Source organism: Lathyrus oleraceus, chromosome 6, assembly GCF_024323335.1.
Source record: "Lathyrus oleraceus cultivar Zhongwan6 chromosome 6, CAAS_Psat_ZW6_1.0, whole genome shotgun sequence".
Taxonomy (NCBI): domain Eukaryota; kingdom Viridiplantae; phylum Streptophyta; class Magnoliopsida; order Fabales; family Fabaceae; genus Lathyrus; species Lathyrus oleraceus.
This window is the reverse complement of record NC_066584.1, coordinates 474438037-474464357: the sequence shown is the minus strand read 5'-3', so window position 1 is coordinate 474464357 and position 26321 is coordinate 474438037. Positions and strand designations below refer to the sequence as shown.

Below are 26321 nucleotides of genomic sequence, written 5' to 3'. Positions count from 1 at the left end.
TAACATTTTCTTATTGATCCTTTCAAATTTGAAATAATCGCTCAATACTTCTTCAAGCCATGCAAAGACAAGCTTTGAAAACAAACTAATTTTTTTTACTAAAACTCTTGAAATTAAACTAAACTACTATACTATCTACTTGAAACAAATTAAACAAAACACAACTTAATTAACAAAAATCACCATAAAGATGGGGTAAATGGATATCGGTGAAAGTGGATAAGTGGGTTGGGTAAAAACATTTTTTACTGGTATAGTAGGGCGCGCTCATCACCATCAGACTGCACTCAACATGGTTTCTGCTGCTTCTAACTTCTCAAAATTTTCCAGGGCACGCTTAGCGCACTTTGCTGTCACTTAGCGTCGGCTCTGCTACCCGGAATTTTCAAAATGAAATTTTTTGTCAAGCTTTCCATCTACCTTCACTCTTTAAGGCTTAAACTACTTAATAAAAAGCTATTAAATACATATAAAGTTGGGTTGCCTCCCAACAAGCGTTTGTTTTACGTCATTAACTTGACGCCTTTTTCAAGTAGACGTTCCCTCTTGTTGCTTCCTTTTACTTGATTAGATGTTTATGCTTCCTGGTTTTACTGTTTCTCCTTCACCAGTAGTTACCCCTAACCAACACTTGAGCAAACATCATCAGAAACAAGTATATATACAGTATAGACAAATGTACAAAGCTTAAAAAAATATAAACTATTGCAATGCTTTAATATCTAAACACCAGTCCCCGATAACGACGTCATTTTATTGAATTGCAGTATTACTATCAAGGGTAAGTATTTTTTTGTCGTATCCACAAGGACTGGTGCAATATCAATGTCGTTCAAGAGTTACTATTATTTTAAGCGTAAGTTTGCAAGATGTTTGATGGTTTAAAGCTAGAAAATATAAAACAAATGAATGATAAATAAAGTTTCAGAGAGATGAGAGTTTGTAAGGATTGAATTTCATCCACCAATAGAATATGTAATTTACCAATCAGTTATACGTGACCTAAACATTTATCAATATCATCATGTATCGCTCACCGACAATGTTTATGTCTAAACTCCTGACGAGAGTTCACCCGTATTTTTGAATCGACAATCTCTCAGCATAATAAACAATATGATAACATTAAGACTCGATACTCAAGTGAATGTTAAACCAAAATCTATGTCTAAAGTTTAGCATCTAATAGATGATTATCCTAGATCAAGATTCAAAGAGTATTTCTTAATAACAGTTCAAATCAATATGTAAAACAAGTAAATAAGGATAACATCAATATAGATTCATAAATAGATTGTATACAACGCCATGATCAATAAAAATACATACTATTACGACGAACTTATATCCAATCCTAACAAGAAAGGGATTTAGCTACTCATGGTAGCTAGATACAAAGAGAATAATGAAGATGAACATGCATCAATCATGATTTCCCAACGATTGATGCGAACCCAGCTTTCGATCTTCAAGAAGCACTCTCTCTTGTTGTTTTCTAAGTTTATCTCTCTCCAAAATATAATATCTATCTCAAAATAAAAACTAAAAACTATTTATAGAAAATAAAAAGTTGTAGGCCGCGCTAAGCCCCAAATTTGGCGCTCATCGTCAAATCCAGAAAAATATATTAAACTGCCTTAAATGGGGCTAAGCGCCAGATTTGGCACTAAGCACGGAAGCTCCTGCCTCAACAACTCAAAACATGCTTTGAGCGTGATAAGCCCCACCTGAAGCATTGATTTTGAAAAATTGCATGTTGAAGCTATTTCTTTCCCTTTTGATGTCCAAAGCTCCTCCAATGCAAACATACCTACAAAATGAGTTGTAAAAGATCAATCTACATAATACTTACACATAAGTTGAGGTTTTGACTCGTGAATCCAAACAATCAAGCTAATAAGTGCCATTTTTTCATGCATAAATTCACCACAATTTGGAACTTATCAATGATAGATCTGTATTGCTTGGAAACAATAAAGCTTGCAAGATTGCAGGTGTTAGATTTTTGAGATTCAAGCTCCACGATGAGTCAATAAGGTTGTTGACTGATGTCAAGTATGTACCTGATTTGAAGAGAAATTTGATTTCTCTTGGTGAATTCGACAAGAAAGGATATGTTTTCAAATGAGAGAAAAGTATTCTAAAAGTTATGAAGGGGTTGAAGGAAGTCTTAAGAGGCATGAAGAAACAAGGTTTGTATACCTTTGATGCTGAAGTTGTCAGTGGTTCTACAGATGTTGCATCCACGAATTCTTTATTGAAGACAGAAATTTTGCACATGAGATTGGGCCATGTTAGTGAAAGGGGCCTGGTCAAATTAGGGAAACAAAATCTACTTGGTGGAGACAAAGTCGAAAAGCTGAAGTTTTGTGAACCCTGTGTACTTGGAAAATATTGCAGAGTGAAGTTCAATAAAGGCAAACAAAGAACAAATGATCCCTTGATTACGTCCATGTTGATCTTTTGGGGTCTGCAAGGTGTCCATCACATTCAGGAGCAAGGTATTTTCTATCCATAGTTGATGATTATTTCTGAAAGTTATGGGTATTCATCTAGAAGACTAAGGATGAAATTTGTGAGAACTTCAAAAGTTGGAAGACTTTAGTCGAAAATCAGACTGGCAGAAAGATCAAGAGGTTGAGAACTGGCAATGGCCTTGAATTTTGCCACGAGGAGTTCGACAATTTTTGTGCAGCCTCTGGTATTACAAGGCACATAACTACTGCAGGTACTCCCTAACAAAATGGTTTGGCTGAAAGGTTTAATCAAACCATTTTGGAAAGAGTTAGATGCATGTTGACTAGTGTTTGGTTAAAGAAGGTGTTTTGGGCAGAGGTTGTTTCAACAATATCATATCTAATAAAAAGATGTCCTTCGACTACGGTAGATATGAAAACACCTGAAGAAGTTTGGTCGGGACACCCACCAGATCTCGACAAACTTAGAGTATTTGACTGCATAGCCTATGCTCACATTAGGCAAGACAAGGTCGAACCTAGAGCTCTGAGATGCATGTTCATGGGATACCCGGAAGGAGTCAAAGTTTATAGGCTATGGTGTCTAGAGTCAGGTTATATGAGGTGTATCACCAGTCGAGATGTAGTTTTCAATGAAGTTCATATGACTTTCAAGAAAATTGATGACGTTAATCGAAGTGCACATATATCATTCAATATAGATTGGTTGGGAATAAAGGATATTGAATCATATAGATTTATTATATAAATGGTTATAGAGGTTTATCAAAGAGGAGGAAGAAATTTGGGTGGGGAACATGCAATAACGTTTTCGTGATCTGAAAAGGAGAATTTGGATAAAGGAAGAGCAGAGACATAGAGGGACTAGATCACTTTGGTGAAGGGATTTAATCAAGCTAGGAAATGGTATATCTCAGGTTGGAATGGACTTGGTGCATTCATAAACTACAAGCTTGGAATTGGCAGGAACATTCCTTTTTGACTTAGAAGATGGTTGGGTCATATACCTTAGGAAACTTTGCTTCCATCACTATATAGGTCTTCCTCAAACCCTAAAGGGAGTGTGTATCAGATAGGGAGTTAGGTGGAAGGCTCATGACATAAGGGTTCTATTAGAAGAAGCTAAACCAAAACTAGATGTACATGATACTTTTGAATGGGCATGTAGTCCTGATAATATATTCTCAGCGAAATCTTGTTACCACAAACTGATGCAGGAAAAAACAAAAGCTGGAAATGCTGAAAATCTGAAACAGGTCATGAAGATGGTTTGGAAAGCTAAGTTTCCATCAAAGGTAAAACTTCTCTGCCAGAGACTCTTCTTAGATAGGCTGCATACAAGATCACAACAATTCAAAAGAGGCATTTTTCTCAATGAGCATGACAGGGTGTGTGCATTTTGTTTCAACCAGGAAGAAGGCATCACACATATGATGTTTCAGTGTGACAACTCCAAGTTTATATGGCGAAAAATTAGCTTATAACTTGATATTAATTTAGTGGAAACAACTCACAGTATGGATGACAATGGGCAGGATTTGGGCAGGGTACTATAATACTCATCCCCATATCCGCAATTTAAAAAAATCTTCGTGTCCGAGCCCATACCCGCTTGGGTGCCAAAGTTAGCACCCGTACATGTGCCCTATGGGTATTTAAGTACACATACCCGTACCCATGACCCGTATTCCTATTAAAAATAAACAAATCAATTATAAAATATCATATAATTTTAAGTTTTTAAAAACATTAAAAAAATTTCAAACAATTTATTGTTGAAATAAACGAACACTTATATTAAATATGTAATGACTTAACATTGATATACGTTTTATAATTGATAGACATGCATTCTTATATAACAATATAAACTAAAATATATAAATAAATAAAAAATACATAAATATATAGTGTGCGGGTATGGGGCCGGTTGGGTACCAAGGTGTCCATACCCGCTTTTTTTATGCGTAATTACCCGAGCCCATGCTCGTACCCATTTTTGCGGGTTTTTACCCAACCAGCTATGGGTAAATTTGCGGGTGCCCATTGGGGATGAGTCAAATTGTCATCCCTAACTCACAGCAAGGAGAACATTATAGCATCACACAACCTTAATTTATTTTATTAATTGTATCAGTTTAATCTTATAATATTTCCTAAAAAAAAAATTAAAGTGCTCATTTATAAACCTTATTTAAATAATTATTAGAAACTAAAATATAATAATAATTTTAATAATTTATTTTTACTGAAAGATGATACCTTTTTTAGTACTATTTTGAATAAATTGATTTTTTTAAATAAAAATATTACTAAACCAAAAGATCTTTATTATAAATATAAAAGTATACTGCCAATAAAAAATATAAAAAAATATTGGCTAATCAAAATTTATAAAAAAAATGTACTATTTTAAAGTATTACAAATATTATTATGACAATAAAAAAATGGCTTAAATTTGTACTATAAATATTATTGATTAACAAGAAACTAAAATAAAGTTGGATTATTTATAATGCTTGTCTTTAACTATAAAATTTAACATCTATGTTTACACCTACTAAATTACAATTATTTTTCCTAATACCTATAAATAATAATCATACTTTATACTTAAAAAATAACAGTCATGACAATTAAATTTTTAGTCTAACATAAAAAAAGACAAAAATATCACATTCATAACACTTTTAGCAGACTATTATTATCGAAATTAAAATATTTTTTTTAAAAGTGAAATTGTTAATTTTTAAATATCAACAATTTGCTTATACTTTTTTAAAGACTAATAAATCCAATCCATCTAATTCAACTAGAAGATATCTATTCCTAACAAGATTAATAATACCTACATCTGTCTTATTCCTAAAATTAATAATTCTAAGAGTCCTGGTGATTATAGACTCATTGTCCTTTGTAATGGTGTACTTAAAATTGCCACTAAGATCCTATTAGAAATTATTTCCTAACATTATCACTAAAATTTAAAGTGTCTCTGTTAACCATAGGCTCATCAACGATAATGCCAAGATAGTTTATGACACCTTTCATTTTCTAAAATACTCTAAAAGTAAAAAATATGGTTATGTTGGCATCAAAATGAATATGACAAAAGCATATGATAGGTTAGAATGGAATTTCATTAATCATACTCTTGTGTCTCTACTATGAAATTTTCCATCCTTATAAATGGAGAACCTAGTAACACTATTTCATATTGTTGTTGGTGTTTTATCTAATATGATCATTCAAGCCCAAATATAAAAAATAATAAAATAATAAAAAAGACATTTATGATATTTATATAGAAAAAAATGCTCCTAAAACCACTCATCTTCTTTTTGCAGATGACAGTTTGATGTTCTGAAAGGCTCAAGATGAGGAAATCAAGAATATGGTCATTATTCTAAATGTATATCAGGAGGCTTGTGGGCAGAGTATTAACTATAATAAATCAGAGATGGTTTTCAGCTGCTCAGTTCAAGAAAGTACCAGGGAGACTATTCATAACATCATAAACATTCCTATTACTAATAGCATCAAAAGTTATCTAGATTTTCCAACTCATATTAGGATCTCTAAAATCTACACTCTCAACTTCATAATTGACAGAGTTAATAAAAAGATTGCAAGGTTGGAAGAGCAAAAATCCATCATATACAGGCAGAGCAACCCTCATCAAAGCAATTGCTCAAGCCATGCTTACTTACTTGATGTATACCAAAGATTGGTTTTTGTTCTTTAATAAAAAAAATTAACAAATACCAACTCGGTTATCCTATTCAGCCCAACAAAATTAAAATAGTTTTAAATGTATTTAAAAGATAATTAAATTAATTTAAATAAAAATAGTATAAAAGAGAATCAAATTAGACTAAATAAAAAAACAAATATACTAGTGAGGTAGTAAAGTTTGCAAAAATTTAAATTAGTGATGATGGTTTAATATATTTGATTTAACGTAAGCAAATAACTAATTGAACAGCAATACCAAGTTTCCAACTAAACCCATTTTTTATGGGAATGTTATTTCCACCATATAGGATGCATTCAAAACTTATGAAAACCTAACAATATTTTTATTCGTGTCCAGAAATGCATATCCAGACGTATCTAAAATCACACAAGTCCTCTTAATTCAACCACACACCTCATTTTTGTCAAAATTTGGTATGGTGATACATCTCCATAAATTTTTTAGGATGTATCCGGAGATGCAAGAAAAGTCGGAGATGATCCATCCCTGAAAAATAGTTAAATAAAATGTTAATAACAAGTGTAACAAAAGAGTTATAAAAATATTAGTATCGGTAAAATACCGAAAACAATGTGCAACTTCCTATCATCTACTTTATCTTGCAAAGATAATCCACGCACAACTTCGAGTACAGGTAGATCAAATAGGCGGCTTGTACTCGTGAATTGTTGTCAAGTCGATGAAGTATTTAAGGTAGACCATATCGACGTATGTGGCATTTTTGTCAATAAACATGGACGTGCCAACGAGGAACAAGAGATAACTCTTCGATGCACATTGTTGGTGGTACTCAACCATCATATCATCACCATCGACATCCAGAACGATCTGCAAGTAGTCTTTATAAAGCTCTTCCGAAAATTTAAATCTATCATGAACACCTCTAGTGCCAACTACCTCATTTGCGACATCAATTGGGTCAGACCCAAATACGTAACAAGTGTCTCGCTGACTTCCTCTCGATCGAGCCTGCCGTGGTTCAGTAATTTTTCTCCTGATGGAAAGATGTAGGAGGCATGGGACGTCATCTAAGGTGATGGTCATCTCACCATTAGAAAAGTCGAAAGATGACGTCTCTAAATGTAATGCAAAGGAAATTTAGTGAGGGAGAGTTTTAACACCCGATTTTTAAGTGGAGGATAGTTGTAACACCCCAATTTTTTTTAATTAATTGTTGGCGTATTTTTATGTGTTATTCGATATATTCGAATAATTTGTGTTATTTGTTGCTTAGGGATATTTTGATAATTTAGTAATTATCGGGGTTCTATAAAATGAGAGCAGAAAAAAAAAATTAAAAAAAAATTTTGAATTATTAGAGATAGTTAAATAATTTTAGTTATTTAGTGATAATATGAGAAAATAGAAAATTGAAGAATTTTATGGAATATTTATTTAAATAAAAAATTTATTGAATTAAAATAATTAAATAAGAGAAAAAGTGAATTTTGGGGTGGAATTAGAATTTTAGTGTAATTAGTGTGGTAAGGAGTTAAATATAAATATTTCATAATTTTGGGGTGGAATTAGAATTTTAGTGTAATTATGTCATTTATATAGATAATGTGAGGGATTGGAACTTTAGGAGATACGTAAAATTTGAGAAAAGTGGAAAAAGAGGCAAGTGGCTAGGAACCCTAAGGAGAGCTCTATGAAGGAGAAGTCGTAGAAAAAGTTTGAAGGTTCTCAATCCTAAGGTAAAGGGGGATTTCGTTATTGATGGGTGATAATAGGCAGTCGGGTTGGTGAGGGATCCTTACCCTCTCATCGGCGTCAAAGATTATGATATTTTCCCTTCTGTAATGTATTTGGCCAAATAAGGTTTTGGCAAAACCTTATTGACTTTGATCGATGAATAACATATGTGATTTGTTTTATTATTGTGGGTGACCAATTGGGATTTGGGATAAATCTCATATGGTCACCGTATTTGGTTGATTGATGCATGAAATAATTGTTGATATGATTGGATGTTTGGTTGTAACAGTTGTTGGTAATAGATTTGTGAGTTTTGTATAACTTTTTAGGGACTCTACTTGTTCGTGTTTTCCAAAAAATAATTAAAACCTTACGATCTGTTTTCCCAAATTTCAGGAAACTTAACTTTTTCAAAAATTGAACTTTTTCACGAAAAATCAAAAAAAAATGGGAAAAGTCAAAAAAATCGGGTTTGGGGGGGAGGGGCGGAGTCGCGGATCTGTGGCGGCGGCAGCGCATAAGCGCCAAAGAGCCGTGCAGCGGCGGCCTGAGTCGTGTTGCAGGTCGCCGACAACGCAGGAGGCCGCGCGGAGGGTGCCTCGTTGGCGAGCCACGCCGAAAGGTGGTGGTCGGGCCACGCCTGACGTCGGCGGCTAGAGGCGGTCCGAGTTGTGTGGTGGGTCACATTGTGATTTGACGGTGGGCGGCTAGCGACAGTGTCTGGCGGCAGCGATTTTCTTTTCGACGGCAGTTTGGGGCATTTCGGCATTTTTCGAGATCAGGAAGTTTTTAGGTGATTTTTTATCAACTTTTGGCGTCGACGACCTTTTGGTAATTTTAGGGTCACTTTTGAGTAAATTGAGTTAAACTATCATCCTTAGAGTTAGTAGAGTTATCACTTGTGAAGAGTTGCCCATATAGCACTTTTGAATACGTGTTTTTGGGTACTCTATAGTCAATTAGAAAGTTGAGAGATGTTTTGCTATATTTGAGATTTTTGAGGACTCTATTGAGTTAAAATTAACATAACAGATTTTTGAGAATTTTGTGTATTTTGATGAGATAGAATTGTTAAGTAATAACACAACTTTACTCTTTTTAAGATGAAAAATAATTATTTTAAAAACTGTATTTTTTTAGATTAGTAATCCGGAGGGGTTACAGTGACGATATGTGATTGGCAATTTTGGAGATTAGTAATCCAGGGGGATTACAATGACAGACTGTGATTGTCAATATATTGGTTCAATAGTGGAATCTTATTTGATGATGTTTTGATGATGATGTTTTGATGATGATATTTGATGATTATTATGTTGCATGTTTTCTTTTATACATGATCATGCATGCATATATTTTGAAGTTAGGTAGGACTTCGATCGAGTGATGGCCAGGTTTATAGAGGAATCATGGCGGTCTCACATCTAGAGAGGGACACGGTTCAAGAGGAACCAGAGACATGGGCAGTCAGTAGAATACCTCTGACCATAAAAACACGGTACCATATGCATATTGATGGAGGAGTTGGTGGCATTAGCATTTGTATTATTATTTGAGTTGTGATTGTGTTTTGTGAGAAAGAGATATTTATGATTGTCGTTATTTACCATTTTGCTGCTAATTTTTACCATTATCATTTGTAAGATGTATTCTCACCCCTTTTTGTTGTGGTGGTGTATGTGCTCCTCTAGAGTAGAGACAATTAAGTACTCGACAGGGGTAGTCGCTTGTGAGTTGGAGGATGGCCTTGGAGGTTGTCTTTGTTTATATTTACATTTATCGCTTTTTTTAGTGGTTTATATGCTCTGATCTGTATCATCGGGGATAGAGCGTATTATTTGTTTTGAGTTGATGTTTGGAGTTTATTTCATGGAGTATTTTCCTTTAAATAATTATTTGATGTTTTGAGGCATGTTGAGTTGTGTTGTGAAATTTTGAAAAATAATTGTGAAAGTTGCATGTTATGTTTTGAGTAGAACCCTTTTGAGGTGAATTTCCTCTTTTATATTAAGAGTCAGGGTTTAGGGTGTTACCCCTAGAAACATGGTTGAAGGTGGCAAGAAACACAAGAAAGGGGGGTTTGAATTGGATTTCTAAAAACAAAAGTTTTTTTTAAAACCAACTCAATCAAACAATAACACAAACAAGAAAAATAACAAAGTTATTTTTATACTGATTCACTGTTAACGAAGCTACCTCCAGTCCACTCTACCAAGGTGATTTTGCCTTCTCAACAAGGACTTAATCTACTATAACCGAAACCGATTACATACACCACAAAGACAAACTGTCTTTGTCTTCATGAGTTTATCTGACTAAAACCTAGTCACTCAAGGAAACCACTCAAACAACTTTGAGATTTACAAGTTTGTGTTTACAAAAAATGCTTCTAACAAATTAGATTAACACAAGATTAATACAAAGAATATTTCACACAATAACGAGCAACAACTCTTGTGTGTTTACAAAGAATATACACATAAAATATTTACTTTAGCAGAGAGTGTATATGTTCAATAGCGTAAGCGTTAGCAAGCATTAGAAACTTCTTCCATTCTTCCAAGTCTCCTTTAAATAGGTAGTTAAAAGATCTGTTGGAGGGTAGAATTGGAATAGAAAATTGCAGTTGTCTCTTTGTGCACCAGTTTGCATATAGGAAACAAAATGGTACAATAGTACTGTCCTTAGCCCATAAAATCAGGGTAGTGGAGGAAATGGTATTCTTGTACTGTGTACTATTTTCCTGACGCAAAACCTTTTGATCTTATCTTCTAATCTTTAGAGTCTTCTAATGAAATGATGTTGAAGCATTATTAGAAGGATCAAGAGACAAGTTGACATAATCTTCATAACCTCGGTCTTCAGAGTCTTGACACAGTTCCTCAGAACCTGGTCTTCAGAGTCTTCGGATCTTGTTCTACGGAATCTTCAGAACTTGAGCGCAGAATCTTCAAGGTAGACAATCCTTCAGAGGCTCTTCAATCAGAGTCATAATCAGAAGTTTTAGCACAAACGTTCATCAGAACTATTGTCTAAGAGCTTTCTATAACTTGATAGCATCTTTTAAAGCACTTATATCTCTTTAGAGTCAGAGTGTGTTAATTCCAGAATCTGATGACATCACACGTCAATGCTTCAGAGTCAGAACATGTTAGCAAAAGCTACACATTAGATGAAAATTATTAGTGTACAAAATTATTCTCTAAGAAACAATGCATTGTTAGCATCAAAACTAAAGGCCAGATGTAGAACCAAATCGTGTTCTTCTAATCTCCCCATTTTCATGATGACAAAACCATGTATTTTGAGGAACAGTTTTTACTTAGTTTAATCTCATAAAAATATCAATGTGAGGTTTGTAAGCTCCCCCTGAATTTTATACAGTTAAAAATTATTTTTCAGCTTAGAATATCATAGTTAGGTTTGCAAGATCCCCCTGAATTTAAGACTTCACATAAGGCAGAAGCCTAGTTGTTACTATCTTTCCATAAGGCAGAAGCCTGGTTACTATCTTCCCATTAAGGCAGAAGCCTGATTGTAAGGTTGAAGTAACTTCCCACAATGCAACAGCTTGGGTACATAAGTATTTCATTCAGAATCCTTGCTTGAATGTCAGAAAGCCTGGATATCAATCTCGTCACAGAGCATGATTTGTCAGAGCTTTCATATCTTGGTTGTATTCCTCATATATGGTTGTTAACAGGACATGAATATGCCTGGTTCAACCTTGATCACTTGAACTTAGTTCAGAACAAGAATATGTCTGGTTAACTACAAACTGCTTAGTTAATTATCCAGAATATAAGCATGATTCTTAAACATAAGCATGGTTCCTATGAACTTGATTCAGCTTGCTTGGTTAATGCCTTAGAACCTGAAACACTTGGTTAACATGATGAAATTTTTCAAAGTTCTCAGAATTACCAACGTCAGAAATTATAAAGACATGTTTGGAATTTAGAATTAGAATTAGATATATCAAAATCAGAGTCATTCTTTCTCCCCTTTTGTCACATTAAAAAGATAAAATAAAAATACAAAGTAAACCAAGAATAGAATAGAATTTCGTTAAATAGAAAACTCAGTACATAAATGAAACAGAAAACAAAGATAACACAAAGTTTTAAAAACTAGGGTTTATGATGGGGTGGTAGTCTTGATAAGATCTCTCCAAGTAGCTCTTCAATCTTTGAAGTCTTCTCATCCTGATGCTTGAGTCTCTCTTTAACTTCAGAATTCTCAGCAGCCAAATGCTCCAATCTCTTCAAAATGAATTCCTATGTAACCACGGTCTTCTTGAGTCCATACTTACTTCCAACTTCAAGAGAAATCTCAGAAGTGGCCATAGTAGTTTAATTTGTAAAAGGTGGTGGAGTCACTACTGGAGCATGATGTAGAAGTGTTGGAGGAACCTTTTGAAGTAAAGGTTCAACTATACTAGAGAAGTTGGCATGGAAGTTCCTTTTGGCTTCCTTTAGGCATGCAATCTCCAACTCTTCAGAGCTAACTTCTATCCAACTTTTGAAATTATTGGTCAGAGCATAAATTTTGTAGAGGTTTACGTTAGAAGTGCAAGCCTCAGTGAGAGCATTGAGCTTGTAAGCAGCCTCGCCTTCAAACTGGGTAAACAATTCATCCAAGGGTGTAGGGTGAATGTTGGTTTGAAATGTTGTTTGGTAAGAGTAGGGATAATGGGATATATTTGGAAGAGCTGGGATCTTAACTTCTGACTCAATATCAGAATCAATGTTTGATTCTGCAATGGGGATGTCAGAGTGAGTAGGGATTGAAGGTTGAGGGTTTTCTGGTTGAATGAGGTGGGATTCAAGAAAAGGTGGTAATAGTGGTTGAGGTGTTGGTGAGATGGTGGGTGTTAGAATTTTAGAAAATGGTGAGGGTGGTGGAATGGTGATATTTGGATTTGAAGATTGGGGAGCAGGAGAAATTAGTTTTAGAACATATGGAAATTTGTGAGAAAGAGTGGTTGAAGGGAGGGAGAAACCTTGTAATGAGGTATGTGGGAAGGAGATAGATGGATGGGGTGTGGTTGTTGAAATGGATAAATTGTAAATAACAGTAGGACGATGAACTTCAGAAGGAGCAGTCGTTCTAAAAGCAGCTCCAGCAGAAGTAGCTTTAGAGACTCTGGATTCTTCAATAGAAGTATCTCAATGCTCTCTAGAGGTCTTAAACTTCTTAGTCATCCTTTCAGAATGCTTCTTAGCAGTTTTCCTCTTCTTCTTCTGAGAAATAGCTTTAGAAGCTTCTAGAAGAGCATCAGCATGACACTTCTCCAAAAATTATACCGCCTCTATCAGAGGACATGGATTTTAGAAGATAGGGAAATCTTTCAAAGGAATAATTTTGTTGAGAATGATATCCTTGGGAAATTCAGCAGGAGGACTTATTACTTCAGTAATAATCCCCATATTCTTCAGAGCCTTGGCATTCAGCATCCTACCAATCTGAGGTTGCATGCCTTTGGAGAACTAATCGTCTGTTAGAGAGTCAATCAATTGGCTCTCCATCATAATGTCTAAGATCATCCTGCCCATAAGAATTTAGCTCTTTGTCCTTTTGCTACCATCTTTGGTATCCCTTATAGTATCCCTTAGATGCTTAAGTAGAAGTGCAGGAAGATTCACTTTCTTCTCAAATTCAGTATAGTAAAGGATATATTGTTGATCGCCATTGATGTATTCAGAGGAGTTGGTAGATGGTCTGGGATTAATGCATCCAAGAAGGATTATATCCTAAACCTTCAAATGAGGAAGAAGATCCTTGAATTTTCTAGAGTATTTTCCAGAGGCGAAAATCACGTTAGAAATCTCAGTCAAATTGGATTCTTTTTCCAGTATTTGTTCACACCTTATACCAGACCCAACAATGTCCAATAAGTTTGGCTATAAGCTTCTCAGATATCACTATCTACTTTCCAAATACGAAGGAGGTAACTTGGAAAGGAGAAGATTTAGCGTGTATCTAGAATTCTCTCACCAGGTTGAAGAAAACTGGGTCTTGAAGACGGATGAAGAAACTTTCCTAACCTTGAAATTTTACAGTAAGAAAAAGGTCAATCACATTGTTCTTCATATTTCCAAACTCAACTAAGAGTTCACCTAGCACTTACAGTTTCTCTGCAGGAATACTCAAGGTGATTTCAGGAACTTCATATGCATCTTCATTACTAACAAGTTGATCTGAAGAAGATCTTGATGAAGCTATCTGAAGCATATGAAGAATTTTAGGTTGTGGTTGCGATGAAGAAGAACCGCGGTCAGTTCGTTGAGTTGTAGCAACACTTTGTTGTTGAACTTATTGTTCTTGAGTTTGTTGAGCAGATTGTTGTGAGGATGCCATTGTTGATGAAGAAATGGGTTTTAGGTTTTGCAGAAATTTTAAACTCAAAGAGAGAAAGTGTAGGTTGTGATAGGAGTGAAAGTGTGTGAAGTGAGTGAAGTGGGTTTAGAGAGAGTCTCTCCATAAGTTTTCATCTCATTTGTGATCAGAATCACTCTGGAGATGTAATCAGATACCTTCTCATTATTCTTCCTGTTGAGATTCTCATATTGCTTACATAGAGACTAAAGTTTCACCTTTTTTTCACTGATGCATCACCATCATAGCACTGTACCAGTGTGTCTCACGCAGCATTCGCCATTGTTGAATCAACGATCTTCTCAAACACATTCATATCCACAAACTGATGGATATAGAACAAAGTCTTTTGATACTTCTTCCTCGTTTCTCTATGTGTGTTTCTTTGTGCTTCAGTTGCATTTGTTCCAACCGCTGCGTAACCGTTATTGACGAGATCAAGAACATTTTGAGCTCCAGACAACACACACATCGGAATCATTCATTAATTTCAATTCTTTCTATCAAAGACAGGAAGCTTTGTGTTCAAGCTACCGTTTTCGTCGTTCATCTTCTTCTTGTGCAAATTCACTCAAATCTCACTAACACATATGTTTCCAATCCCTCAAAATCAAGAAACGTGATTTTATTCTAATTTCGAACCGGAGCTCTAGATACCAATTGTTGGTACACAAGGTTGAAGATGAAGAAGATGATGGAAGAGAGAGAAAAAACTATAGCTAACTTTCTTCTGATTAAAACAATTAAAATTCAGATTTTGTTACAAATTGAACTAAATTCAGTTTATATACTATCAGAACCACCAACTAAATAAAATTCAAATACAAACTCTAAATCCAAATGAAATAAATCCGAATTTCAAATATATATATATATATATATATATATATATATATATATATATATATATATATATATATATATATATATATATATATATATATATATATACACTAATCAATCTTCATCAATAATATACTAATGCATACAGATAATATACAGAGAACTTGAAGCTGAAAGTTGAAATTAATAAAATAAAAACATCTAATTATTTTAAGTGTGTGTATATATATCTTTGATACAATTTTTCAACTGAATATTATTTTTTATTCTCTATAAAATTGATGGAGTAACAATTAACCGCCGCTGGACGAGTCACTTTCACAATTTGACAAGTGGGTATTCTAAACACGTTTTGATGGAGATTATTGCAAAAGAATAAAAGACACGGTTCTTCCACATTTTGTTTTTTATTTGAGAAAAAATACATTCATTCTTATCTAACTTCAATTTTTATTAATTATTTTATCATAGCAAATAGAACCTTCCTCGAATGCTTATAAATATGATATGTATGATTGCTCTTTCCTTCAAATATCAACCAAATCAACATTTTTCAAACAAGACAAAAAGAAATACATACTATTCCAAATCACAACATCAATATGCAATCCATTTCTTTGATAAATTCCACCCCATTATTCCACCAATTTTCATCAGCCAAATCAAAGAAACCCATTTTGTTTGTTCCAATTATGGCTTCTAAAAGAGACAATAATTTTGGTGGCAAGTTAGTGGATGAAAGTATGATAATTCTAAGGAAAAGGATCCATGAGATGAACATGATTGAGAAGAACTATGAAGCACCTTCTAATTGGATGGAATGGGAGAAGAGTTGCTATTATACAAACTATGATTCAATCATATGTGAAGCAATGAGAGTTTTACAAACCAAGTTGATGAATACTAGGCCAAGTGTTGCTTTTGGGGCTATGGCTTTTGTTGCTATTAGTGTTCCATTTTCTTCTTTTCTTGTTTTTCTTCATCTTTTGGAATTTGCTAAATCTTTTGATGTGATTAATTTAGTGTTTTGAGTTAGTGGATTGGTATTTGGAAAGCCAACAAATTCATTTTAAATATATATTTTGGGATTATATATCATACATACATACTAGTAATTGCAGTTGATTTTGGCTTTTGAATCATATGCAATCTTATTGTGTTCTATTTCTTTCATAAAACTTAAATCTAGTTCTTAGATCTACTTTCATAAAAGTTATCTAAACCCCAAATTTTGTATCTATTGTAAGCGTTAAGCATCCTTATCCCATAAGGAGAACACATATTCAAAATTTAGTGGAGACATTTTAACATTCTTCTAATGGAGTAGAAGATATAAAATTTAATAGGATAAATTCTCTGCTCCAACAAAATCCTCCCGTAACAGGGTTTGGCGATGAAAATTAGTTTCAGGACATCCGTCCCATTGTCTTCCCTAACATAGTTGTATTGTGAATGCATCATATCTTATGGGACATTTTAGATAATCTATAATCTGAAATGTGTTTATGAAATGTGTTTATAACAAAGAAAATCCTCATCCTACTAGTCAATTTTAATCAATTTTATAGGATTGAATTAAACATAATTATATATTATTAATATATCTATTATTTAATTCCACGTTCTTAACGAAAATTCTGGATTTGAGAGGTGAGTGTTTAAAATCCTATAACAAACAATTTATCTAAATGTGTATTTGTAAGTGGGGATAATTTTCATCCTACTAATCATTTTTATATCATTGAATTAGACTCAATCACATATTTTTGTATGATTGAATTAGACTCAATCACATTTTTACATTTTTATTTTTAAGAGTGTAGTAATAGCAACACCTTAAAAAACATTTTTTTTAATATAGTTAGCAAATTGGAGGTGTTCAATCTATTAATAATTGATGTGAAAAATAGTGTGCATTTTACATTTTGAGAGAAGATGACCTAGTTAGGAAAAACTTCAATGCCTATTTTTAACATAAAAAGAGATATTTAAAAACATCTTTTGTCCTCCTACTTTGATATTTTTAAAGTTTTAGTTCCTCTATTTTAAAAGTTAATTTTTTAATCCCTCCACTTTACATTTTTTAGGATTTGATTAGTCCTATTCAATTTTACATATGCGGCCTCCTCCTCGTTAATGAAGTGGCAATGTTACCATGAGTCAGATCATTTTTTTTTAATTTAAATTAGAAATTTTAAAATTTATATATTAATAAACTTTTATATCTAATTTTAAATTAATATTAGAATAAACTAAGAAATTCATCTTCAACATCATATCTCATCATCTTTAATTTCAAAAATTCCAAAAATGTCACATGGCTCTACAGTACCACAGCCACATCACTTAATAAGAAAGTCAAATATGCAAAAGGAGGGAGGCCAACCAAATCTCAAGTTAAAGGACCCAAAAACTAATTTTTAAAATGAGACTAAAAGTTTAAAAACATCAAACTAAGGGGACCAAAAGTAGATTTAAGAAAAAAAGAGATAGACTTGTAAATAACTCTCACTCCGAGTAGATATCTGAATTGTCAAGTTGACCTGAGCATAATATAATTTCAATGCATTTTCTATCCATACTTAACTTCAAGGTATTTTTACTATCAACAATCAACAAAGTCTAAACAAAAGTCATAACAATCTTCAGTATCCAAAACCAATAAACTGGTTCATCATGGCTTAATGAAGGTGATTAACTGCAACAAAAACAAATGAATAGTGAAATGGATAACACTAATACAAATATTTTCCTTAATATAATGTTCAGAAATTCTCAAAACTGGAGGCTCTTGCCCCTACAAATAGGATTGTTCATTAGTAATTTAAAAATCCTAAAAAACAGTTTCTTGTCATCCTTCATGACATGCTAGACCATCATCAGCCTTCATCTAGGGAAAAAATGTAACAAATCAGTTATAAATGTGTACACAATAAATTCAGGATATTGAGCAAAATACAAAACCATATATTTCATTGCAGGTTTAACAGCAAAAATACATCTAGAGAAAAATCAATTACAACATACATCGAAGGAAAATGGATCCTCCAATTAAAACTCTACTCAACCATTTTATGTTTGATAGTTTGATACTCTCAACATACACTAATGGAAATTGAAAAGAGTTCACTACTTAAAATCAAATTAGAGCAATAGATGCAAAATGTAAACATGAGAGGATCCACTATCTTCACCGAGGTGAATGGTCGAACTTTTAAAGAGGAAACATGTTACCTACTTAGTCTTCGAACTTAATCTTCTTTGGAGCAGGATGGAGGTTACCCACCTGAAACAGAAATTTGACATAAAATGAGATAATTTAAGACATGGACAGTCAAAACACCTAATAAATAAAAAGATTAATAAAGGCAAAAAGCTTACAATCTCGGGACATTCATAATCAATGCCAGCAGCCTCTATCCTTTTACGGCGTTTTTTGTCACGTTTCACAACCCTATCAACCAACTTTTTGTGTTCTTCCAATGTCCTTTCCTGAAATGTCAAAACTATGAATACTTTTTTTTTTATACAGAGCACTAGACTAATAAAAAACAGAAGATATATTTCCTTGCCACAACTGATACCTTGTCATGTCTCTCTCGTTCAATTTGTAGGGAGTCCAAGGGCTTGTAACGGTAATTGAATCCTTTCCATCTACAAAGAAAAACTTCACCATTTCATTTAAACTTCTTGATGATATTGATGAAAGGAACATTATTTATCAAGCCTGACGTGTAATATACCATTAATTCAAATTTATTTCTAAACATATACTTCCGTCACATGTTTTTGTTGATTTAACAATTTCTGTTGTGTTGGTATATTAATCCTATTCTGTACAGTATATCATTCTAAGCTCTTGGGTCTTTGCATAACAAAATTGATTGCTGCTGATTGCTTTAGGGACTTAGGGGCTTCAAAGTGGTGAAATTTCATTCATTGACAGAATTAAACAGATTAAAATGTGATCAAATTAATCACTGTTCCCCCTATCTATAAATAAATAGTTGCTTCTGTTTTCAGTTAGCAAATCGATGACACAAATAGATAGCAGAATATTGGAATTTCTCTCCTATGTTCTCAATTATCGTTAATGATTTCCAGCAAACCTAAGCTGACGGACCAGATATGTGCACTTGCATCTTAGTGGCTTGCGTCGCTTAACGCAAGACCGGATAATGCTCTAGAACTTGGCTCAGCCTCAAAATTGTGGGTTAGGTTAAAGACTACTAGACATTTCCTTCCTGAACATGGTGGGAATATGATAGTTGTCCTACCTACTATATGAGTATGGTATATCATCTATTTCACAACTCTCTAATTTATTTTGAGGGAAGGGATCATAAAAAGCATCATGGATGAAGGAGGTAACCAACCTAAAAAGCCCACAAACTGCGACTTTGAAAGTGTAATCGCACTATGGAACCATTATCAGTTATGTTTGTCTGAGACATCTAGGAGGATAGGTAGGCTTATTTGCTGCTTTTCCTATTATATCATTCTACTAAACTATCCAGAAATCGCTGATTCTCCCCATAAGAATTTCTTATTATCTCATATTAAACTCTCTTTAAACACAAGAAAAGAATGAAAAATAAACAACTTTAAATAGTAACTTACAATCTTGGATGAACATTTTCTGAAGGTACCACATAAACCTGAAGAAGGTGTTCGAAAAGCAAATAATTGTGCATAGTATCAGCTACAATTTTTGCTACCTATAGAACATAAAAATAGAAATGTTAGCACAAACAAGAGTCTACAACAAAGATTATAATCAAAAATCAAAACCAAAACAATCATACAGATGAAACAACTGTTACCTCAGGAGATTCAAATTCTATGAACCCATAATGTCTGGATTTTCCGGTCTGTTAAACAAGGAAAAAAGTATATCAACAAGGGGCAATATATATAACCAAAGATAGAGGATAATTAACTAACTAAATGATGTTGAAATCTTTTAAAACAAATAACAGGCATGCGTGTCAAAAATCATTCAAAAGGTAAGGAACCAATCAAAATTAGAAGGATGGAAATCCTGGTATACAAATGCTTTCAACTTTAAGGAAAATGATGTTAAACAAGATTTTGCAATGTGCATTAAAATTTTAAATTAAAAGGTAATAGTACATTAGAATGAAACATTCTAGAAAAATTATCATCAAAATTATGGTGCTCATTGACCTTACAGAGTGATTAGATACAGAAAACATAGCAAAGCACAAATCATCATCATATTGATAGTCTATAAAAGTGAAAGCAAACTCAAGCAAGGTGAAAAACAAGTTTACGAACTTGACCTTTTTATTTCTGGCTATCCTCAATCTCTTGATGGTTCCAAATTGTGCAAAATAAGCTACAAAACACAAATTCATAAACACGATTATCTTCCAACTCAATAACAATCTTATCATATGAGAAAACAATAAACAAAAACAAAAATCCAGAAATGTAAGCACCTTCCATCTCCTTCTCATAGAACCCATGTGGAATTCTACCAATGTACAAAACAGGTGAAGTATTCTCCAACGGTTTCAGTTCAGGAAGTTTCCGACCCGGACCACCCGCCAATGGCTACAAAACCAAATCAAATAAAAATTAAGCAAACTAAACATAAACAACAATGAACAAATAAACAAGTTCAAAAAAAAAATTGAGAGCAAAACTCCTATGAATTACAACGTACCAAAAAATCAGCACTCTCAGATGGCTTGATTTTAGCATTAACCCTTTTCAAATTCTTCTTCATAGCTTTCTTTGCCTTGGTCCCCATCTCACTTTTCACAACACTGTTAAAAATCGCATCAACAAACAACAACATACTTAGCCATAAACGAATTGAAGAAAGCAACAGTCTAAACTTGTGAAGAATCGCTCAGTGATTAGTCATGTAGGCGAAGAAACCCTAATTCATGTCTGGTAATAGTGATTATTATAGATAATTTCAATTAACAGTGAAAGTGAAAGGAAGAACTGAAGCAAAAACCAGATAGAATAGGGGAAGAACCTGAGACGGGAGATGGGAGACGGTGGCTGAACGTGCTAGCGGTGGCGGTGGCTGTGGCGGTGGTGACTGCGCTAGGGTTTGTTAAATCTTCGGAGCAATATTTGGTTCTGATTTTTTTTTTGTGATTTATATTTGGTTCTGATTTTGTTACTTCAATTATGGTTTTTTTTTGCTCTTATGATTTTTTTACAATGGACCGGGTTGGTCTGCATGATTGCTCAAGCCGAATGGTGATTGGGCCAAAATAAGTTGTAGTAAATAACTAGACACATTTTTCAACTACTTTTGACACCTCCATCTTGCACCCTCAAAACTCAAGTAAGCATATTCTTTTATAAAAATTGTTAGTGATCATATAGAGATTTGAGATTAAGATCTTATGAAAAGTGTACAAAAATAAAATTGGTGTATATTACAATTATTTATTAATTTTTTTTGTTTATATTATAGTTTTTATTTTATCCTTCAAATCAGAGAATTTTATTTTGTATTATTTTTATTTATATTTTTTTTAATGAAATCTCGTATATTGTTACAAACTCGAGGGGAGACAACACAAAAACCCATTCATAAGGAGGAAATCTAAAAATAGGCATACTTAGCATGTTTTGTACAAATTCTTTTATTCGATTTATAAGAATTTAGGTCCACTAACTACTTTGTGGGTTTGTTTTAATTGTCCGTTGACTATTTATGGTCAGAGTTTGGGATGGACTTAGTTTATCTACCGTTGAGAAAACACTATGTTATCCTTAGGATAAACTGGTTAAAGTTGTAAAATGTCTATATCAACTTATTTGACAAGTTAGTGTAATTCCTAGAGTTTGATAAAGTGACGAGTTGTTTGTGTCTGCTAAGCAAGTGGATAAGTTTATGAAGGACGATGTTGAAGTGTTTATGATACTAGCTTCTATGAAGGCGAAAGTAAAGCTGCAATTGGTGAGTTACCCGTGGTGCGTGATTTTCCAGAAGTATTCCTAGATGATATCAACAATTTGCTGCTAGTGCATGAGGTTGAGCTCGCCATAAACTTAGTACCTGGTACTAGTCATGTATTGGTGGCTCCTTGTAGAATGTTTGCTTCATTGTTAAGTGAGCTGAAGAGACAATTGGAAGAATTGATTGATAAGAAGTTTGTTCGACAGAGTGTTTCACCGTGGAAAACGTCAGTGTTGTTGGTTAAGAAGAAAGATGGTAGCATGAGGTTGTGTGTTGATTATCGACAACTGAATAAAGTGATGATAAAAAACAAGTATCCACTTCCAAGAATTGAAAATATGATGGATCAGTTGGTTGGTGCTTGCGTGTTTAGTAAGATTGATTTGTGGTTGGGTTATCATCAAATTCATGTGAAGCTAGAAGATATTCTAAAGACTACGTTCAAAATGAGATTTGGTCATTATGGGTATTCAATGATGTCTTTTGGAGTGTCTAATGCACCTAGAATGTTCATGGAGTGCATGACAGAATATTCCGTATGTACTTAGATCACTTTTTGGTTGTGTTCATCGATGGCATTTTGATATATTCTAAGTTTGGCGAAAAGCATGTGGAGCATCTAAAGATGGTGTTGCAGACCTTGAAAGATAAGAAGTTGTATGTAAAGTTATCCAAGCGTGAGTTCTGGTTGGGAGAGGTGAGTTTTATTGGGTATGTGATTTCTAGTGGTGGTATTGCATTTGATTCATCGAAGATAGATGCGGTGTTGCAATGGGGGACTCCAAAGTATGTTATGAGATCAAAAGTCTTCTTGGTTTGGTTAGTTGTTACAAAAGGTTTATTGAATGCTTTTCGAAGTTGGTGTTGCCTTTAACTCAGTTGACTAGAAAGGGTCAAACATATGTTTGGGACATGGACTGTGAAGATAGTTTTCAAGAACTCAAGAAGAAGTTGATGTCTGCTCCAATTCTGATTTTGTCGAATCCAATTGAGTCCTTTGTTGTGTATTGTGATGCTCTGAAGATGGGTCTAGGCGGTGTGTTTATGCAGAATAGTCAGGTTGTGGCTTATGCTTCTACACAGTTAAAATTTCATTATAGGAATTATCCTACACACGATCTAGAGTTGGGAGTCATAGTGTTTGTATTGAAGATTTGGAGGCATTATTTGTTTGATACCATATTTAAGGTGTTCAGTGATCACAAGAGTTTGAAGTATCTATTTGATTAGAAGGAGTTGAATATGAGGCAAAGGAGATGGTTTGAATTTCAGAAGGATTATAATTTTGGCTTGAGTTACCATCCCAGTAAGGCCAATCTTGTGGTTGATGTGTTAAGTAGGAAGTCGTTGCATATGTCGATGTTGATGGTTCGAGAGTTAGAATTGATTGATCAATTCATAGATCTGAGTTTGGTATGTGAAGAGACTCATAATAGTGTGAAGTTGGATATGTTGATGCTGACTAGTGGTATCTTTGAAGAAATCAGAGAAGGTCATAAAGTTAACTTGGAAATGGTTGACCGACTAGTGTTGATAAATCAAGGTAAATGAGATGATTTCAGAGTCGACGAGATTTGTGTGATGAGGTTCAGAGACAGGGTTTGTGTATCAGATGTGCCAAGACTTAAAAAGAGTATTCTTGATGAAGGTCATAGGAGTGGTCTAAGTATTCATTATAATGCTACTAAGATGTAGTAAGACTTGAAGGAAACGTTTTGATGGCCAGGAATGAAGAAGGAAGTAGCTGAGTTGGTTTATGCATGTTTGACTTGTCAAAAGTCAAAGATTAAACATCAGAAGTCGTTGGGTCTAATGAAACTGTTGAGTATTCTTTAGTGAAAAAGGGATAACATTTTTATGGATTTTGTGACGAGTTTGTCGAAGACAACGAATGGATAAGATTCCATCTGGGTTATTGTTGATAGACTGACTAAATTTGCTCATTTCATTTCGATTAAGATCAGTTATACCTTGTAGGAGTTAGTCAGTTGTATATTGAGAATATTATTAGCCTGCATGGTATTTCGTCGAGTATTGTGTCAGATAGAGATCCAAGATTTACATTGAAATTTTGGCAGAGTTTGCAGGAAGCAATAAGTACTAAGCTAAAGTTCAGTTTCGTTTATCATTCGCAGGTAAATGGTCAAACAGAAAGGATTATTCAATCGTTGGAGGATCTGTTGTGTGCTAGAACAGGGAGGTGCTTGGTATAACTAATTATCATTGATGTATTATAATGTTTTTGAGTGGATGACGATTGTTTGAATGGTTGAGTTAGGCAACTCATATCCATACGATCGGGGAAAGAATAGTAGGCACTAGACCATTTATTTTGTATCCATAATTGCAAAAGGATTAAGTGTCGTTAATGTGTTTTAAATAAACGACAAATACTCGAATAGTTGAGTTAGCCAACTCGTATCCAAGTATTCAGGGAAAATAATAGTAGGCACTAGACCATTTCTTTTTTTTGTTCGATTTATTGTGAAAATAAGATCGCTCACGATTTGATTACAAAAGTGGTTTGAGATGAATCAGGTTTGAAGTTTTAAAACGGACGACGATTGTTTAGATGGTCGAATTAGGCAACTTGTATCCAAACAATTGGGAAAAAGAATAGTAGGCACTAGACCATTTCCTTTTCCACCCTTTGTGAAAGGATGTTTAAGAGTGATTAGATATTTTATTTTGAATTGGAAAAATGCACTCGATTAAGATCGAGGTTTTATTTGTGTTGCAAAATAAATGATGAAAATGAAGCGAATTTGTGGTTTTTAAATGGATGACAATTGTTCAAATGGTCGAATTAGAAAACTCGTATCCAAACAACCGGGAAAAAGAATAGTAGGCACTAGACTATTTCCTTTTTCATCCTTTATGAAAATATGTTTGATGATAGTTAGGTATTTTAATTTAATCGGGAAAATGAAATTGATGTTAATCGAGATTTTAATTTACGTTGAATCAAAATTAATCGAAGCGAAACGGGTTTTGAAAATCCACTTGGCGTTGGACCAATGGTTTTATTATTGAAATTATTTATTTTAAGGTTAAATATCATGCCATTTCGTATCATCGATTTTGTGTTTACCATCCCATCCAAGTCTAGCTTGTTCACTGTTTCTTCGGCTTGTTTAAACTATATTTGTCAAAGCCACCCTTCCAACATATTCTGGAGTTTCAATCTTGTCCCTACCACTACTAATCATGTCAAAGCTAGTTCACTGCCTGTCAATGAATTATTTGTAAGAGATCTACCATAGATAGAGAATCATATTAGTAAGAAACCGTTTATTTTATATCACAATTGATTTATAAGAAATATAAAGATATCACGATTGATTTATACATGTGGTAGATACTAGATAGTAACTTTCATTTGGCTTAATGTTAACAGTTTAGTGTATAAAAGAAGAAAAGATAATATAAAAGACAACTTACAATTTTCGAAGATTTGGAAGATTAGAAAATGAGGACAGAATGGTTCCCGTAAGTACGTTGTTTGATAAATCACTGCATGTAACCCTAGAGGACAAAAAACAGGTGAGAAATATTGGCATATGTAATTCAAATAATTAAATGCAAAATCAATAGAGTACAAATTATTTCAACGAAAGAGATTCTTACATGGTTGTGATGTTTTGTGAAAGATCAAAAGGAATTGATTCATTCAACTTATTAGTCATTCAAGAGAAAATAAGTTAATATACTTCAACATTCCATTTACTAACACAATAGCTCTTTCATAATTACACTATTCTCCAAGTGGAAGAAATAAAAACAATCATTTTCCTATTATCATTTTACTAGTTTATGTGTATTGTTTGAAGAAGAGAAAATCTTGTGAGAATAAGTGTCTGTCTTCTGTAGATATAACAAATAAGTTAATTTCATAAGTTTCAAACTATGTAAGTAAGTCAAAAGTGTATCAAGTTGGTACGATTATGGAAGCTACAATGAACTTCAATGAACATTGTAGGATGGGGAAATAAGTGTACAAAGCTAAAATCGATAGTCATGTTTTAGCTGTGAAAAATATTAAGGAAGAGTTTATGATTCTATTATGGTATGTATTCTATTCTTGAACTCAATCTTTATTAGTTTGTAATCAACAACACTATTTGCTCTTATAATATGATGAAGCTTTCAATTCAATTCTTAGGATATTTTTTCATGTTATGTTGCAGTCTATTAAAGGAAAACAGAGAAAGAGATTGA

The 26321-nt window shown here is 33.5% G+C and overlaps 2 protein-coding genes across 3 annotated transcripts; one reads left to right on the top strand and one right to left on the bottom strand.

Annotated features, from left to right (window-relative positions):
• The first annotated feature begins 15637 nt into the window (after positions 1-15637).
• Positions 15638-16279, top strand: LOC127097951 (uncharacterized). The gene has a single exon (XM_051036449.1). The coding sequence runs from the start codon at positions 15757-15759 to the stop codon at positions 16183-16185; it is 429 nt and encodes a 142-aa protein (XP_050892406.1). The 5' UTR covers positions 15638-15756; the 3' UTR covers positions 16186-16279.
• A 1524-nt stretch (positions 16280-17803) lies between these two features.
• On the bottom strand, positions 17804-21330 carry LOC127097949 (uncharacterized RNA-binding protein C1827.05c). Of its 2 annotated transcripts, none has more exons than XM_051036447.1 (10): positions 21165-21330; positions 20844-20946; positions 20617-20731; positions 20458-20513; positions 19978-20025; positions 19775-19872; positions 18739-18808; positions 18536-18646; positions 18389-18440; positions 17804-18044 (listed from the first exon to the last, which is right to left on the bottom strand). In XM_051036447.1, exons 2-9 carry the CDS (start codon positions 20928-20930, stop codon positions 18393-18395), a joined length of 633 nt encoding a protein of 210 aa, XP_050892404.1. In that variant the 5' UTR covers positions 20931-20946; positions 21165-21330; the 3' UTR covers positions 17804-18044; positions 18389-18392. The 2 variants fall into 2 exon arrangements, with proteins under 2 accessions (XP_050892404.1, XP_050892405.1); XM_051036448.1 differs by having other exon boundaries at positions 18393-18440.
• Between the last annotated feature and the right edge of the window lie 4991 nt (positions 21331-26321).

What these genes read in the sequence shown, in the direction of transcription:
- LOC127097951 (XM_051036449.1), top strand. Translation starts at nt 15,757, where the DNA reads ATGCAATCCATTTCTTTGATAAATTCCACCCCATTATTCCACCAATTT.
- LOC127097949 (XM_051036447.1), bottom strand. Translation starts at nt 20,930, where the DNA reads ATGGGGACCAAGGCAAAGAAAGCTATGAAGAAGAATTTGAAAAGGGTT. An exon ending in CTATGAGAAGGAGATGGAAG is followed by an intron (nt 20,514 to 20,616) that starts GTGCTTACATTT and finishes TGTGTTTTGTAG; the next exon opens with CTTATTTTGCACAATTTGGA. An exon ending in TAGAATTTGAATCTCCTGAG is followed by an intron (nt 19,873 to 19,977) that starts GTAACAGTTGTT and finishes TATGTTCTATAG; the next exon opens with GTAGCAAAAATTGTAGCTGA.